Here is an 18,895-nt window from a genome sequence, read left to right as displayed (position 1 = left end):
AATTAATTGTCATTAAATGGTATACAAATTAGTTTAGGTAGCTCTCTTTCCTGTGACTTCCTTTTTCTAAGTCCAGTTCAGTTAAACTAAGTCACAGAATTTTAACACTCAGAAGGAGGCTACACAGATGCCAATTGAACAATGTGCTCAAAGCCAGATCCCGGTCTTCACTCCATAACCTGGCACAATCTTCCTTTCTAGATAGCCATCCAAATACCTCTTCAGTGCCTTCACCTCTACCACACTACCGGACAGCATAGAACTTAACCATTCAGTGTGTGAACTTGTTTTTCTTTGACAACACCAAAACAAATACAGTAAAATGTCAGAAATCTGAAGAAAGGACAATAAAACTAGAAAAATACAACAGGTGAAGGGTCAGTTTCTTTCCAAAACTGCTGCCTGACCTGTTATTTTTCTCCATATTTCCTTGTACTCCTCATATCTCCTTTGTTCCTTTCGCTTACATTCTTAAATTAGTGTCATCTTGTTCTGGATAGTCCCAAAAAGTCAGCATAGCTTTTCCCTGTCCACTCTGTTCAGGCCCTTCAAGATTTTATATATCTCTACCAGTCTCTTCTCCAGCTTCTCTTCTCTAATTTGTCTACATAACTAAGTTCTTCATCCCTGGAACCATGCCTGTGAAACTCCCTTAGATTCTCTCTAATACCTTGATATATTTTCTAAATGTGATGCCCAGAAATTGAAGATAGCAATGATAGATACAAGTTCCATCAGAACAGTCTCAAAACAAGTCTATTAGTGAGTACAAGTCTGAAAAAAAAGAAGCAATGAAGTGAAAATTGTTATTCAACCTATTCACCATACACCCTGAACAAAAATTATTTCTAATTTTCAACAATGATTGATATTTTCACTCTAAGACCGCTGGTGTGAGAAATTAACATGTCATACTAGCTGGGAGGTTGATTTTGAGGTTCAGACAATGTAGAGGAAGCCTCAACAGGCTGATTGCTATCAGGAAGCATATTGGCTGAAAAATCTATTTTCTCCAAAACAGTTATGAGTCACAATGAAAATCACACAGATTCCTTCCTGCAATTTAATTATAGATTTCTCATGCTACATACAATTAGCAAATTCTTACCAATGTTTCCTCCAATTTCATATAAGCAAACTTCCTCTTTGTTCGTAGACTCAGTAATCCTGTTATTATGAACAAAATGCATTGTTATTATCAGATTGTTTTGTTTTAAAAGGTGGGCAAAGTTAATTTGTATAGAATGAATAATATCAAGCATGAAAACACAGTTCAAATATAATCTGCTAACAATTGGTTATTTTGGTGGCAAGGTAAATAATGAGTAAGCAAGAAAGACAACGTCAGAGAAAGCAAATCTGAGGATTTGGCCTACCTGTTCTGGTTATGACATTGTTGGAAACGTGCCAATATATCACCAGCTTTGAGATCTTCTGTTAGTTGAATTGCCATGGAAACTTTGGAAAGCGATGGTGCCTGAACTCGTATTACACCCTGAAGCGTGACTGGCTGTAGGAACACATTGACAAAAGATAATTCTTTGTATTCCATTTTACTGCAACTTCCAAATTAGAGATCCATACCACTCAGAAATACATGATGCGTGGGAACAGCACCATTTCCAAGTTCTTCTCTTTACAACAACCCTACCCTCCAACCCCCAAACTATCATCAATAGTTCCTCAACTAAGGTTCCTCCCAATTAGATTTCTGTGCACCTATTAAGGAATGTTAGTAAAGCTTACACAGTGTAATGTAATGTTTTATAAATTGCCTCTGCAAAAATATTCATCTTTTGGTATATTTGATATCCTTTGAAGGATGCCAATAAATCATTAATTACACTTTTAAACTGTTTTAAAATGAATCTAAACCTTGGAATGGCTTACTTACATCATGGAGACTCCTATCAGTTTGGTTCCGTTCATGTCTATCTTTATCATGCGTCATCTTTTTTAGAAGCTTCATTACAGCCTTTTCCTTGGACAGCTTTTTGTGGTTTTCAATGTTTTGTTGTCGGACTTGATTCATAATAAATTTTGGAATCTGAAAGATATTGGAATAAAATACTCATTTATAGTTAACAATGGTCACCATTTAACACATTAACTTAGACTCTCATCATCGTGATGCTCCAACAAAGTCCCTCAAGACTAACTGGAACAGGATATTATGGTGATAATACCACATCTGGAGTACTGTGTGCTCGTTTTGATCTGTCCTATGAAGAGGCATTGGGCAAACTAGATTTGTATTCTCTATAAATGAAAAGAATGAGATCTGATTTCTGTCTAGAAATAGGGGCATAAAATTAAAAATAAGGGAGAAGCCACTTAGGTCCAAGATGAGGAGATTTTTCATTTGTTTTTACTCAGAAGGTCATAAATCTTTGGAATTCTCTATAACAAAGGGCTGTGGATTTTGAGTATGTTTAAGATAGAGATTGATAGATTGCAGATTTCCACTGTCATGCAGGATTATGGGGAAGAGGTGGGGAAATTACATTGAAGTGTCTGATCAGCTGCGATCATATTGAATGTTGGGGGAAGGCTTGGCAGACTGAATGGCTCACCGCTGTTCTACATTCCTATGATGGTGGTATATGAGACAGTGTCTGTAATGGCACTAGTCTGTATTCAGCTCACCCAATTTTAGCATAACCCTGAGATGTTCATAATGCAGGATTGATAGGGATCATTTTCCTAATATTAATACCAGTTTGTAAGTCAATCCAGTTTCATTCTTTGCATTATATTGTATTAGAATCCCTACAGAGTGGAAACAGGCCATTTGGCCCAACAAGTCCACACCAACCCTCCGAAGAGTATCCCACCCAGACCCATTCTCCTACCCTGTTATCCTATATTTAATCCTGACTAATGCACCTAGCCTACACATCCCTGAACACTATAGGCAATTTAGCATGGCCACTTCACCTAACCTGCACATCTTTGGACTGTGGGAGGAAACCGGACACAGGGAGAATGTGCAACTCCAGACAGTTGCCAGAGTCTGGAATCGAACTCAGGTCCCTGAAGCTGTGAAGCAGCAGTGCTAACCATTGAGTGACCATGCCGCCCGTTATTTGTCTTGGATTTTGTAGTAGTTTGATACAGGTTATGGCTTGTCAGGCCATTGCCCAGGATAGTGAAGGGTCAATTACATTGTTGTAGATCTGGAATCACATGAGGCTAGACAAGATAAAATGGGAGACTTCCTTCCCAATGTGGTATGAGTGAATCAGGTAAGAACATAAGAACTAAGAGCAGGAATAGGCCTAGGAGCCTGCTCCCCCATTTGATACAATCGTGGCTAGTCTCACCTTGGCCTCTACTCCATTTTTCTGCACACTTCCCATAACCTTCAAGTAACTGTAAATTAATAATCTTACTCCTCCACAAATTTACTCTATGTCCGAACATCCACACAGTCCGAGATAGTGAATTCCACAGTTTCACGAACCATTAACAGAAGTAATTTCTCCTCATCTCCGTTTTAAATCTGCTACCCCTTATCTTAAAATGATGACCTCTTTTCTAGATTGTCGCACAAGAGGAAATAGCTGAAAATGTGTTGCTGGAAAAGCGCAGATCAGGCAGCATCCAAGGAACAGGAGAATCGACGTTTCGGGCATAAGCCCTTTCCTGAAGAAGGGCTTATGCCCAAAATGTCGATTCTCCTGTTCCCTGGATGCTGCCTGACCTGCTGCGCTTTTCCAGCAACACATTTTCAGCTCTGATCTCCAGCATCTGCAGACCTCACTTTCTCCGCACAAGAGGAAATATCCTCTCTACTTCTACTTTGTCAATCCCTTTAATCATCTTCTATGCTTCAATTAGATCTCCTCTCAATCTTCTGAATTCTAGAGAATATAGGCCTAAACTGCTCAACACTGTCCATAAAAGAAGCCCCTCACCTCTCTGAGAATCGATCTCATGAATCCCCCTGAACTGTCTCCAATTCAACTACATCCCTCCCCAAGTAAGGGAACTAAAACCATGTATAAAATTATTCAGGTACAGTCTCACTAATGATTTTTACAGTTGCAGCAAGACTTCCCTACTTTTAAACTCTATTTCTTTAGCAATAAATAACAAAATTCCATTTGCCTTCCTTATTTCTTACTGTACCTATAGACTAGTTTTCTAAAATTCATGCATCAGGACACCCAGATCCCTCTGCACTGAAGCACACTGAAGTTGCTCTCCATTTAGGTAATAACTTGCTTTTCTATTCTTTCGAACAAAATGGCTAACCTCACGCTTATCCATTTTAAACCCCATTTGCCAAAGTTAGGCTAATTTACTTATCCAATCTACATCCACTTGTAATTTTTAAAAATTATTTTTTAAAACTTGTGGGTTATTCATAACAAAGGCAGATGGTTTCATGACTGCCAACAGATTAGATTGTTAAGTCCAGGTTTTTGTTATTCAAGTTAAAATTTGGATTCAAATCCATGTTCCCAGAAAATTAGCCTGAATTTCTGGATCATTTATCTATTACCATTTGCCATATCTTTCGCATAGAATGGATGCATACAAATTTCAAACTGCAAACTCCAACATTTTATTGGCTAATGTGAGACTTCACTGTCACTTCTGCATGCATAATTATACAAGCTTAAAAGCAATCATTTCTCACTTCATTATACCATGTATCATGCAGTTTGTGAATTTTTGCATATTCTTTACTAAGTGTGTCAGCATCCTTAAAATGTATTCTTGTGGCAAGTATCCTCGCCAGGACAGTAAATTCATTATATTACCCAACAAACTCAGAGACATGTGCTTTGCAAACCAGAGATTGTTCTTACCGTCCAAAGCAGTTCTTGGTACTTAATCAAGTAGCGCATAATGTTGCTTGTCCCAGCAGCCATTGCCAATTGAGTCTGTGAGCAATATCCTTTAAACATAAACAGGTTGGGTGCCATAATGACAGAAATGTTGTTTAGCGTCATTTTGTTGCTCTCTTTGTTGTCAATTAATCTCTGAAGAAATTCAAGCAATGACTGGAAAAAGATAGTAATTACATGATCAAGGTTGCAGGGTATTCCTAACCTTAAAAGAAAAAGGTGCAATAAAATGAACCAAAAACACACAACTGCATATTTTCGGGAAAAAAAACAAGCTAAAACCCTTTATTTTAGCATATTTAAAGGAACTTTGCTGTCATGGATTTCTGACTTGTATATTACAAACAGTGATGAAAATAACAATTTATAGAGTGTCATTTTCTCTAATTCTGAACAAATTTATTTAATAATAGTACATTTGATTTATTCATAAAATTGAGACTTCTTCACTGCAAATATGACAATATATTATCGATTTATAAATGTGACAATTTTCTTCTACTTCATAGTCAGAATGATCTAGACTAGAGATCCATTTCAGAGACTTGAATACAAAAATCCAGGCAAACACTCCAAAGCCATTCTAAGAGAGTTTTGCACAATTGCAGGTGTTGCCTTTTGGATGAGACATTAAAACAAGACCCCATATGTTTTCAGAAGTGGATGCATAAGAGTAAAAGAGTTTTAAAGCAGAGTTACCCCTGATTTATTGGCCAATATTGAGCCCGAGCCAAAAACACCAAAACAGACTGTTAGAACTTCTCTTCATCATAAGGTCAGAAATGGAGATGTTTGACAACAATTGCTCAGTGTATAACACTGTTCATGAATCCTCAGATACTGAAACAGTCCATGTTCAAATGCACCAAGATCTAGACAATATCCAGGCTTACTTGGACTGACAAGTGGCAAATATCATTTGCACCATACAAATGCCAGACAATGGCCATCCCCAACAAGAGACAATCTAATCATTGCCCCTTGACTATCACTGAACACCCAGGATCAACATCCTGGGTTACCATTGACCAGAAACTAAACTGGACTTGCAACACACATACAGTGCTCATAAGACCAGGTCAGATTCTAGGAATACTGTCACCAGTAACTCACCTCTTGCCTCTCCAGAGCCTCTTCACCATTTACAAGACAGGGACAGCATGATGGCTCAGTGGTTAGCATTGCTGCCTCACAATGCCAGGGACCTGGGTTCAATTCCAGTCTTGAGCGACTGTCTGTGTGGAGTTTGCACATTCTCCCCACATCTGTGGTACTCCGGTTTCCTCCCACAGTCTAAGGATGTGCAGGTTAGGTGGATTGGCCATGCTAAATTGCCCATAGTGCCCAGGGATTTGCAGATTAGGTGGGTTAGCTAGGGGAAATATGGGTCATAGGGATAGGGTAGGGGGTTGAGTCTGGGTGGGCTGCTCTTCAGAGAGAGTTGGTGTGGACCTGTTGGGCCAAATGGCCTGTTTTCACACTGTAGGGGTTCTAAGTAGACAATGGCCTAGTGGCGTTATTGCTAGACTATTAATCCAGAAGCGCAGCTAATGTTCTGGGCACCTGTGTTCAAATCCTGCCATGGCAGATCGTGGAATTTGAATTCAATTAGGAAAAGAATCTGGAATCAAGAATATATTGATGATTGTCAGGAAAAATACATCTGCTTCAGTAATGTCCTTCAGGGAAGGAAGTTTGCCATCGTCACCTGCTCTGGCCTATATATATGACTCCAGACCCATAGCCATGGCAAGGGCAGAACCAACCCTGTTGACCCTGCAAAGTCCTCCTCACTAACACCTGGGGGCTAGCTGTCTCATAGACAGGAAAGCGATCTCACAGACTAGTCAAGCAAAAGCCTGACATAATCATACTCATGGATTCACACCTTACAGATAATATCCCAGACAGCACCATCTCCATCCCTGGATAGGTCTTGTTCCACTCGCAGAAAGGACCTAGCAGAGGTGGTAGTATACAGCAGGGACAGAGTTGCCTTGGGATTCCTTAACTTTGACTCTGGATCCTATGAAATGTCATGGCTTCAGGTTATACGCAGGCAAGGAAACCTCTTGCTGATCACTACGCACTGCCCCCCCTCTGCTGATGAATCAGTACTCTTCCATGTTGAACAACACCTGGCGGAAGCATCGAGAGTGGTATGGGTGCAAATGGGAGTGGCTCAGCAGCAGCACTACTAATCGAGCTGGTCAAGTCCTAAAGGTATTGAGGGAATTAACAAGGAAAAATATACTTGACCTCATCCTGACCAATCTGCCAGCTGCAAATGCATCTGTCCGTGATGGTATTGGTAAGAGTGATCACCGCACAGTCCTTGTAGAGATAACGTTCCACCTTCACGTTGAGAATACCCTCCATCATGTTGTGTGGCACTGTGATAAATGGGACAGCCTTCAAACAGATCTTGGAACTCAAGACTGAGCATCCATGAGGCGCTGTGGGCTATCAGCTCATTGTACTCCAATCTGCAACCTCATGGCCTAGCATATCCCCAACTCTACCAATACCATCAAGTCAATGGATCAGCCTTGATTCAATGCAGAGTGCAGGAGGGCATGCCAGAAGCAGCACCAGGCATTCCTAAAAATGACACATCAAGCTATCAAACAGGACTCTTTATATGCCAAACAGCATAACCAGCAAGTGATGTACTAAGCTAAAGGATCCCACAATGAACAGATTGGATCTTAGCTCTGCACTCTTGCCACATCTGGTTGTGAATGGTAGTGGACAATTAAACAACTCACAGGAGATGGCAGCTCCACAAATAACCCCATCCTCAAATGATGGAAAAGCTCAGCACATCAGATCACAACAGTACAAAAGATAAGGCTGGACTATTCACAGCAAGCTTCAGCTAGAAATGCCAAATGAATGATCCAGTCTCCTCCAGTGGTCTCGAGCTTCACAGATACCAGTCATCAGCCAATTCTTTCACTCCATGAGATATCAAGAAATGGTTAGAGGCACCAGATACTGCAAAGGCTATGGGTATAGACAATATTCTGGCAATAGCACTGAACACTTGCACTCCAGAACCTGCCGCTCCCCTACACGGGTTGTTCCAGCACAGTTACAATACTGACATCTAGCCAACACTGGAAAACTTCCCATGTATATCTTGTGCATAAAAAGCAAGATAAAACCAGCCTGGCCAATTAGCACCCAAAAATCTACTTGATCATCAGTAAAGTGATGGATGGTATCAACAGTGTCTGCCAGATCTAATCAGCTCCTGACCTCATTTTACAGCCTTGGTTCAAACATGGACAAAAGAGCTGAATTCCAGAGATAAATGGCAGCTCTTCACATAAAGGCTGCATTTGACGGAATCTGGAATCTCGGTGCCCTAGAAAACTGGAATCAATGCGTTTCAGAGGGCAAACATTCTGCTGGTTAGGATCATACTTGGCACATAAAAAGATGGCTGTGGCTGTTGGATTCAGTCACCTCAACTCTAGGACATCTCTGCAGGAGTTCCTCAGTGTAGTGTCCTAGACCCAATTGTCTTCAGCTGCTTCATCAAATGACCTTCACTCCATCAAAAGGTCAGGTCAAAAGTGGAGATGTGTGCAATGTTCAGCACCATTTGCAACTCCTCAGACACTGAAGCAGTCCATGTTCAAATGCAATAAGATTTGGGCAATATACATGCTTTTGCTGACAAGTGCCAAGTAACATTATGTCACACAAATGCCAAGCAACGGCCATCTCCATTAGGAGACAATCTAACCATCACCCTTTGAAATTCAATGGTGTAACCATCACTGAATCCCCCATTGTCAATATCCTGAGGAGGAGAGGGGAGGGGGTTACCATTTGACTAGAAACTCAGCTGGACACTTGTAGATGTGGTTGCAGGACACTTTGGGATGGAGCTGGGACGCAGGCAGCAGGGTCAGGTGTCTTTTGGGACTGATAACCTTTGAGAAGAAGATCCCATAAATCTCTTGGGACCATTCAAATTATGAAGACCTGTCCACAATTGTATACTCTGGATATAGAATGGATCCATCCTTGTAAATACCTTTCTCACAGAACAACTGAATTTATGGTTTTCATAGGATCTGATAGACACCAGACCAGACAGGATTGACTGGCTCTTAACAATTCAAGGGCTATTAAGAAAGAATAGTTATTTGTGTTAAAAGAACTTCGAAAAATCTGGAAATTTGGAGCACATAAAAGCTTACAGAGCTAGACCCAAAAATGATTTACTGTGTCAAAAATTTATTTTATTTTGAATAAGAAACCAAAATTTAGGCAAAATAAACAAACAATCTTCATATTTTGAAATTAATGTTTGAGGGAAAAGAAGTACATATGTTTAATACAATAGCCATACCTTCAGCGTGTCCCTATTTTGGTCCGGGAGGAGAAGCACCAACAAGTTAAGAGCCTGTAGCTTATGTTTTCTATGTGCTAGATCTGTCAAACAAACATTTGTATCACGTTACTAAAGCAAATCAACCTACAGTGAAATTAATACAAACAGTAGAAATTCATCCGGCAGAAATTAATTCACCCCAAGTGAGGAGCTCCGATCTTGCATGAAATTGGGTCTTGCATTTCGTAAATATTTTACATGAGAGCTGCTGCTGCCTATCACCTCTCTCCTTAACAGCACAAATGTCAGGTCATTTGCCACGTGAGTAATTGTTCAAAGGAAAATCCTGAGAAGGGACTAAAGAGGGAAAGAGGTGAAGTGAAGCTCACTACAATCAAGGTAGAATAAAGGCAGCTTCCTTCCTTCTCTTGGCAATGCAGGATGTCTTTTTGACAATTAAAATAACAAACCTTTTGTTTGTTACTACAACATTCACTGAAGGAGTCTGACAGCATTTTAATTAAATGAGTATTGAAATGGCCAGAGACAATTTTCTTAGGCAGTGGGAGAATTTCCAATTTAACACCTTAACCAACAAACTTAAACCTGCCTGGAGTTAAAACTGGAGCCTTGCTGTTAAGATGTCTATTGAATGAGAAGTTGTTTCAGCTGTTGAAAGCACCCTGCCTCTGAGTTAAAAGATCTAGGTAAAGACATTCATAACATAGCCAAATATAAATTGAATATCAACCTGTAAATCCTTGCAATGAACAACAACAGCAAGTGGTAAGAAATTTGTTGTCAACAGAACAATTTTTTTTGTCTGCGGCGTGACTGAGAGAAGGATAAAATCTTTAATATCACTATTCTTCGTAATTAAACCTAACTAGCCAACATTACTTGTGCCTCTTACCATCACACAATAAACTAAGTCTTGTTGTTAAGACAAATGTCCCTTCCCATTAAAACTTACGAGTAGTTCACCCTTTATCAGTGTTAATCAACTAGGTCCACAGACCCTTTACACAGAGGCTGATTGGTGACAGCACTCCACCTCAGCAAATTATCTGCCAGTGGTTGGTTCTACAACACATGCAACATTAATAACTTACTCTGTACAGCTAGGAAGGCATCAAGGTACTCGAGAGTGACCAACGGATGAGGCAGCTCTCTTATGAAGAGCTTTAGTATACTTGCTGCATCGTGCTGACGTACATTTTCCCAGTTAAAGTTTTTCTCATAGAACTTTGCTTCGAGCTCCACACGCAGACTCTTAAACAGATGGGCGAGAAAAGGTTAATGCTTTATCTTTAACAACATCATAAGTAAAACATTAGTTTACATTTGAGAGCAAGGTCCTGCATATCCCTCTATATTTGGAATGGTTGTTCACAATTATTCTCATGCATATATTTTTAATGGTTGTATAAGAAATTTTGTTTGCGCAAATTAAGAAATCTATTGTGTAATTTATTGATTATTGAATTGCCCTCATGTAACTCACCTGAGTCTCATTGACATTGAAATTAGAGCCCAAGTTTTTAATATGATTGACTAATTAATCATTTAATCAAGTGGACTTCCAGAAGGTTCTTGGGTGCAGTCAAAGAGTCCATATCCCTCAGTCAGGAAGCTTGGGTTCAAAGTACCACCTCTACTGTGTGTCATTACCAGAAGTCACATGGCACCAAGTTATAGTCCAACAAGTTTATTTAAAATCATAAACTTTCAGACATTGTACAAACAAAAAAAAAAAGAGGTGGGGTTACACGTAGCGCGACATGAACCCAAGATCATGGTTGAGTGCGGAACTTGGATTTTGGTTTCTGCTTGTCAACTCTGTTGTTGTGTATCTCAAAGACCGCCTTGGAAAATGCTTATCTGAAGATCAAAGGCTGAATATCCTTGACCACTGAAGTATTCTCTGATTGGGAACACCTGTTTTGTGCCATTTAAAAATTGCCGATATATATTGGGGTTGTGTTGAAGTATAATGTTTCTTTATAGTGTTGGCTTCCCTCCTTTTGTTTCTGTCATCTTGTTGCTTTTTTAAAAATATTTTCCGCTTTTACAAGAAATAGCTGAGCAGTGCCAGTATGTGGCTGTAGTGCCAAATGTAATATTGGAGTGATATGGGCATTTTTTTCTGCTTTTGCACCATTTTCAATGAAAACGAAATAGTGGAATTGACTGATGACTGTGCACAGTTAAGTCTTGATGATATATAGAATGATTTTCTTTGGTGTTTTGCTTTGCTCTAAGATCACTTTGCCATTTAAAAACTGTCCTGGGCTCAGAGACTCTGGTGCTGATTTGATTTGATTTTATTATTATCAAATCTACCGAGACACAATGAAAAGTTATTGTGTGTGCTATCCAGGCAAATGATACCTTATATAAATACATCAGGGTAATAGTGCAAAATATAGTGTTAGAGCTACAGAGAAGGTGCATAGAAAGATCAACTTTAATTCATGAGAGGTCCATTCAAAAGTCTGATAACAGCAGGGAAGAAGCTGTTATTAAATCTTTGATTATGTTGGCTACTTTTCCATGACAGCAGGAAGTGTGGATGGAGTCAATGGTAGGAAGGCTGGGTTTCATGATGGACTAGGCTGTGTTGATGACTCTAATTTCTTGCAGTCTTGGGCAGTACAGTTACATACCAAACTGTGATGCATCAGGATAAGAGACTTTTTATGGCGTATCTATACAAATTTGGAGTCATTATGAACAGGCTGAACTTCCTTAGCCTTCTGAGCAAGTAGAATGCGTTGGTGTGCTTACTTAACTAACGTCAATGTAGATGGACTAGGACAGATTGTTGGTGATCTTTACTCCTAGAATATTGAAGCTCTTGACCATTTCTAATTGATCGCTATTGGTTTGAGCTATAGGGAGAGGCTGAACAGGCTGGGGTTGTTTCTCCTGGAGTGATGGGAGCTGAGGGGTGACCTTATAGAAGTTTACAAAATTATGAGAGGCATGGATAGGGTAAATAGGCAAAGTCTTTTCCCTGGGGTTGGCGAGTCCAGAATTAGAGGGCATAGGTTTAGGGTGAGAGGGGAAAGATATAAAAGAGACCTATGGGGCAACTTTTTAACGCGGAGGGTGGTACATGTATTGAATAAGCTGCCAGAGGAAGTGGTGGAGGCTGGTACAATTGCAACATTTAAGAGGCATTTGGATGGGTATATGAATAGGAAGGGTTTGGAGGGATATGGGCCGGGTGTTGGCAGGTGGGACTAGATTGGGTTGGGATATCTGGTCGGCATGGACGGATTGGACCGAAGGGTCGGTTTCCATGCTATACATCTCTATGACTCTATGATACAGAGAGGGGCATATCCTCCATTCCGCTTCCTGAAGTTAATGACCAGCACCTTCATTTTCCTGACATTGAGGGAGAGATCATTGTCTTTACACCATGCCACCAAGCTTTCTAACACTTTCATGTACTCTGTTTCATTGTTGTTTAAGATCTGACCCACTAGTATAGCATCATCAGCAAACTTGAAAATGGAGTTAGAGCAGACTTTGGCCACGCAGTCATGACTATTTCATGTGTATAGTAAGAGCTTGAGTATGCTGTCTTGCAGGGCAACCACGTTGGGAATTACCATGAAGGAACTGTTGTCAACTATTCTTACTGATTGTGCTCTGTGGTTCAGGAAGTAAAGGATCCAGTTGCGGAGAGGGGAGCTGAGTCCTACGTCTTGGAGTTTGGAGATGAGTTTGGTTGGAATTATGGTGTGGACAGCAAAGCTGTAGTCAATAAGTAGGAGCCTGATGTAGGTGTCCTAATTCTCCAGATGTTCCAGGGATAGTGTAAGGCCAGAGGGACAGCATCTGCCATGGATTTATTGTGATGGTAGTTGAATTGTAGTGGATCAAGGCAGCTGGGAGGCTGGAGATTATATTCGCCAGAACTAACCTCGTGAAACACTACAAAATGGTAGACGTCAGAGCCAGAGGATGGTAGTCATTAAGACACGCTGCCTGATTTTTCTTTTGCGCTGGGATTATAGTGGTCTTCTTGAAGCAGGTGGGAACCTCAGATCGGAGTAAGAAGAAGTTAAAGATGTCTGCGATTACTCCTGCCAGCTGATCCCAGCAGGATGTAAGTGCACGATTGGGGACTCCATCTGGGCCAGTCATTTCCGTGGTACAATGATGCCCTCACTGTCAGGTTTTCCTCACTACGTCCATGCTTTTGACTAGGTTAAAACAATCTACAGTGATTTTAACAAGTTGTCAACTGGTTTTGATCTCACTGAACAAAGAGCATTAAAAACATGTCGACGGGTTTCTTTTGAAGTCTGTTGATGCACATGCATGATGGCTATTCTATGACACTTCACACTAATTAAATAACTTATTTTAGTGTTTCTTTTGATTGTATTACAGAGTCAGTAATTTAGTGTTTAATTTTACTTTGTGTATCTGCATGTTCCTCCCAGTTGATATTAATTTTTCTAAAAGATACCTTAATTCTTGATGCAAGTCCAGGTACTCGTAGAATCCCTTCTGTGTTTAATCCCTCTTCCTCAATGTGAGCAATAAGCTGCAAAAATATTTTAGTCACATATTAGCAAATTCGTATCATTTGACCCAAAATATCTAAATCAGGGTAAGGCAAATTGTTGACTTCAAAAAGTTACAAATTCTGAACAACTAAGCTATGTAGAAAAATATTTATTTATCTATAACTCATAGATGTACAATACATTGAGGATCATTCATGTATCAAATTCAAATAGTAAGGTTAATGTTACACCAGTTTGAAGTTGCATGGACTCTTAAGCAACCTTAATTAGTCCATCCTCTAAAACATTAAGCTCTTCTTATTAGTTGAGATACTACACTAAGGTGGAGCTGTTTGCCTCCACTGTAGTACTTCTGATGTGATTTATAGAGTCATATGTTTATAGAACATAGAAACAGACCCTTCAGTCAAACCAGTCCATGGCAGCCATAATCCCAAACCCCTCCAAACCTTTTTATTCATGTACTTATCCAAATGTCTTTTAAATGCTGCAACTGAAACCACATCCACCACTTCCTCTGAAACCACATCCACACATGAACACTCTCTGGATAAAGCCCCTCATGTCCTTTCTAAAGGGCGGCACAGTGGCACAGTCGTTAGCACTGTGGCCTCACAGCAGCAGAGACCCGGGTTCAATTCCCACCTCAGACGACTGTGTGGAGTTTGCACATTCTCCCCATGTCTGCGTGGGTTTCCTTCGGGTGCTCTGGTTTCCTCCCACAATCCAAAAGAATATGCAGGTTAGGTGAATCGGCCATGTTAAATTGCCGGTAGTGTTAGGTGAAGGGGTAAATCTAGGGGAACGGGTCTGGGTGGGTTGCGCTTCGGCGGGTCGGTGTGGACTTGTTGGGCTGAAGGGCCTGTTTCCACACTGTAATCTAATCTAAAAAAAAAAATCATTCTCCTCTCCCCTTAAAAATATGCCCCCTTGTATTTAAATCATCCACCACAGGGAAATGACACTTGCCATTTATCTTATCTATACTCATGATTTTATAAACCTCAACCTCCTAAGCTCCAATGAAAAAAGTTCCCGACTATCCAACCTCTATCCATAAATCAAACCTTCCATTCCCTGCACTGTCCTGGTAAATCTTATCTGAACCCTCTCCAGCTTGATAAGATCCTTCCCATAGCAGGACGACCAGAACTGGATGCTGTACTCCTGTCTAGGCCTTACCAACATCCTATTCAATCTCAACATGACTTCCTAATTCCTATACTCAAAAAGTCTGAGCAAGTGTGCTAAACACCTTCTTCACCACCCTGTCCACATGTGACACAAACTTCAAAGAATTATATACATGAGCCCCTACGTCTCTGTTTTACAACACTACCCAAGGCCCCACTTAGAATTGAATAAGTCCTGCTCTTGTTTATCGAAATGCAATACCTTGCATTTATCCAAATAAAAATCCATCTGCCATTCACTAAGGCTACTGACCCAATCGATTAAGATCGCTTTACAATCTTAGATAATCTTCTTCATTGGTCACTATCCCCCAATTTTGGTGTCATCCACAAAAATGCCTATGTTTCATGCATGGATATTTTGAGGACTCTGCTATCATTTGACAAAACTTAAATAATTTGAGGTTAATTTCAATCGAATACACAGGGATTCTATACTTACTTTGTGAAGTATGAGTGGGACCTTAGTCCCTGGAACTTTTTTCTGATCCTGTTCCAATAGCACTGACAGCGGAACCCCAAACAATCCCGTTTCTGAAAGCACACATTGAAAATCCAGACTTTACTGAACTTTAAAGGAGACCGTATCTTCCTATACTTTATGACTGAAGCAAAAACCTGATATTGCATTATGTTATATTCTAATTCACATTAAAAAGTATTTCTACCTTTTTAAACTGGCAGAGAGTTCAAAACTTAAGGTCAGAAATAATATTATAGAATGATTCTAATCTGAAATGGAAGAGAGGGAGAAAGGTTAACTTTTAATGTGTAGGAAGTGGTGAACATTGAGTATCTGGGACAGATTTCCTGATGTAGTTTTCAATTGAGCATTACGTGCACCTGGATGACTGTTAATCTGGTGATCCAAATGACTTTGCAAATTCAGACTCATTTCTATAATTTGGGATCACAACTGTATTTCATTACATTGACTTCAGTAGCCAGAATATTTGAAGATTATACTAGGACTAGAAAAATAAATTGCCTCATATGATTGTTAACCTCAAATTTTTCCTGGGCTGAAGATAATAATTAGCTTATTGTAGTGACAAGAGAGTTTCTTGTGTTATTTTCCTACTATAAACTTTGGACTTTACTCAAGACCAGAACTGTTAGCTGTTGTTATCTAAAGTGAGACATTTACATTGCTGGGGGAATGTTAAGTAGTTCAAGATATGAGGTACAATTTTCCTCATTTACTTATCCCTATGTATAGCACAGGTTCTAATTTTAAGTGTTGGTTCCACCTGAGAGAAATTATCGCAATCAAGACCATACGCAAAAAGCTGAAACAACACGAATGTTAACATAAGTGGAAACTTTACGCATAGACATTTACATTTTTCAACCTCATACAGAATCAGTGTTTCAAATTGAAATATTATTTTCCTCATTACCTCTGATTTTGATCTTCATTGCTTTATGATGTTTAAAATCCACACCTAGAGTATCATACATAGCTGTTATTTCAATCAGAGCCAATGAACGAACTTTCTTCATGTCCTGAGGTGCAAGATCTCCAGCTTTCGTCGTACCAGTCTTTTCCTTTGGCAGCCGGTAGTTCTTAAGAAGAAAAAAAGAAAAATGGCAAAGACTTTATAGACAATTGATACTTTAAAAACAATCATTGTGACATAACAATTCTGGCATTGTATTCATGCACAACAAATAGCATTAATTTTTACCGTAATTGCTTAAAAGGATAAGTTTAATGTGAACATATTCGGTGAAGTATGGAACATTTGGAATTATGCCAAGAGCACTTATCAAATCTTTAGAAGGAGACATAACACTGACATACAGGAATCTGGTTATTGTGTCATTGTGGAGATGTAGCAATTAAATATTGCAATCTGGTAATTAACTGTTATTATGAAGATATAGCAGTGATGTCCTGGTGCCTAGATATAAAATATGGATGAGGGACAATGTTTAAGAAGACATGCTTCAAAGAAATGAGATATTTACTCAAATAAGTTAAGGGAAAATTTTCAAAGAAGTTGTAGTGGAACTTAGAAGTAAGAAAGGGACCCCCAATAGGCAACAGAAAATTGAGAAACAAACTTGTAAGGAGATTTCAGTTATCTGTAAGAATAACAGGGTGGTTATGGTCAGGGATTTTAACTTTCCAAACATAGACTGTCACTGCCATAGTGTTAAAGGTTTAGATGGAGAGGAATTTGTTAAGTGTGTACAAGAACATTTTCTGATTCAGTATGTGGATGTACCTACTAGAGAAGGTGCAAAACTTGACCAACTCTTGGGGAATAAGGCAGGGCAGGTGACTAAGGTGTCAGTGGAGGAGCACTTTGGGGCCAGCGACCATACTTCTATTAGTTTTAAAATAATGTTGGAAAAGGTTAGACCCCAATCTAAAAGTTGAAATGCTAAACTGGAGGAAGGCTAATTTTGATGGTATTAGGCAAGAACTTTCAAAAGCTGATTGGGGCAGATGTTCACAGGTAAAGGGACGACTGAAAAATTAGAAGGCTTCAAAAATGAGATAACAAGAGTCCAGAGACAGTACATTCCTGTTAGGTGAAAGGAAAGGCTGATAGGTGTAGGGAATGCTGGATGACTAGAGAAATTGAGGGTTTGGTTAAGAAAAAGAAGGAAGCATATGTCAGGTATTAACAGCAGAGATCGAGTGAATCCTTAGAAGAGTATAAAGGCAGTAGGAGTACACTTAAGAGGGGAATCAGGATGGCAAAAAGAGGACATGAGATAGCTTTGGCAAATAGGGTTAAGGAGAATCCAAAGGGATTTTACAAATACATTAACAACAAAAGGGTAACTAGGGAGAGAATAGGGCCCCTCAAAGATCAACAAGGCAGCCCATATGTGGAGCCACAGGAGATGTGGGGAGATACTAAATTAATATTTTGCATCAGTGTTTTCCATGGAGAAGGACAGGGAAGATATAAAACGTGGGGAAATAGATGATGATATCTTGAAAAATGTCTCATTACAGAGGAGGTGGTGTTCGATGTCTTGAAATGCATGAAAGTGGATAAATCCCCAGAACTTGACCAGGTGTACCCTTAAACTCTGTGGGAAGCTAGGGAAGTGATTGCTGAGATCTTTGTAACATCGATAGTCACAGGTGAGGTGGCGATAGACTGGAAATTGGCTAACGTCTGGTATTTAAGAAGGATGGTAAGGTCAAGCCAGGGAACTATAGACCAGAGAGCCTGACATTGGTGGTGGGCAAGTTGTTGGAGAGCATCTGGAGGGACAGGATTTATACATATTTGGAAAAGCAAGGACTGACTAGGGATAGTCAGCATGGCTTTGTATATGGGAAATCATGCCTCACGCACTTGGAGCTTTTTGAAGAACTAACAGAGGACTGATGAGGGCACAGCAGTCGATGTGATCTATATGGACTTCAGTAAGACATTCGACAAGGTTCCCCATGGGACACTGGTTAACAAGGTTAGATATCATGGAATACAGGGAGAACTAGCCATTTGGACACAGAACTGGCTCAAAGGAGAAGAACAGAGGGTGGTGGTGGAGGTTGTTTTTCAGACTGGAGGCCTGTGACCAGTGGAGTGCAACAAGGATCGGTGCTGGGTCCACTGTTTTTCGTCATTTATATAAATGATTTGGATGTGAACAGAGGAGGTATAGTTAGTAAGTTTGTAGATGACACCAAAATTGGAGGTGTAGTGGACAGCGAAGAAGATTACCTCAGAGTACAATAAGATCTTGATCAGATGGGCCAATGGTCTGAGGAGAGGCAGATGGAGTTTAATTTAGGTAAATGAGAGATGCTGCATTTTGGAAAAGCAAATCTGAGCAGGACTTATACACTTAATAATAAGGTCCTGCGGAGTGTTACTGAACAAAGAGACCTTGCAGTGCAGATTCATAGTTCCTTAAAAGTAGAGTCGCAGGTAGATAGGATAGTGAAGGTGGTGTTTGGTATGCCTTCCTTTATTGGTC

The 18,895-nt window shown here is 39.8% G+C and overlaps 1 protein-coding gene across 3 annotated transcripts in view; it reads right to left on the bottom strand.

Annotated features, from left to right (window-relative positions):
• Window positions 1–18,895, bottom strand: part of arhgap18 (Rho GTPase activating protein 18) — a 133,923-nt gene that overhangs the window by 6,896 nt on the left and 108,132 nt on the right. For all 3 annotated transcript variants that reach the window (XM_043683619.2, XM_043683611.2, XM_043683627.2), the window contains 9 exons: window positions 16,345–16,510; window positions 15,387–15,478; window positions 13,691–13,768; window positions 10,317–10,476; window positions 9,223–9,305; window positions 4,818–5,012; window positions 1,895–2,047; window positions 1,377–1,510; window positions 1,109–1,167 (listed from right to left, as the gene is read on the bottom strand). In XM_043683619.2, coding sequence (XP_043539554.1) covers window positions 1,109–1,167; window positions 1,377–1,510; window positions 1,895–2,047; window positions 4,818–5,012; window positions 9,223–9,305; window positions 10,317–10,476; window positions 13,691–13,768; window positions 15,387–15,478; window positions 16,345–16,510 — 1,120 coding nt within the window. The remainder of the gene's footprint in view (window positions 1–1,108; window positions 1,168–1,376; window positions 1,511–1,894; window positions 2,048–4,817; window positions 5,013–9,222; window positions 9,306–10,316; window positions 10,477–13,690; window positions 13,769–15,386; window positions 15,479–16,344; window positions 16,511–18,895) is intronic.

The sequence above is a fragment of the Chiloscyllium plagiosum genome, unplaced genomic scaffold (assembly GCF_037043375.1).
Source record: "Chiloscyllium plagiosum isolate Xiang-an unplaced genomic scaffold, Cpla_swu_hap1 HiC_scaffold_3, whole genome shotgun sequence".
Taxonomy (NCBI): Eukaryota; Metazoa; Chordata; class Chondrichthyes; order Orectolobiformes; family Hemiscylliidae; genus Chiloscyllium; species Chiloscyllium plagiosum.
The sequence above is the reverse complement of the archived record's forward strand: the minus strand, read 5'-3'. Positions and strand labels throughout refer to the sequence as shown.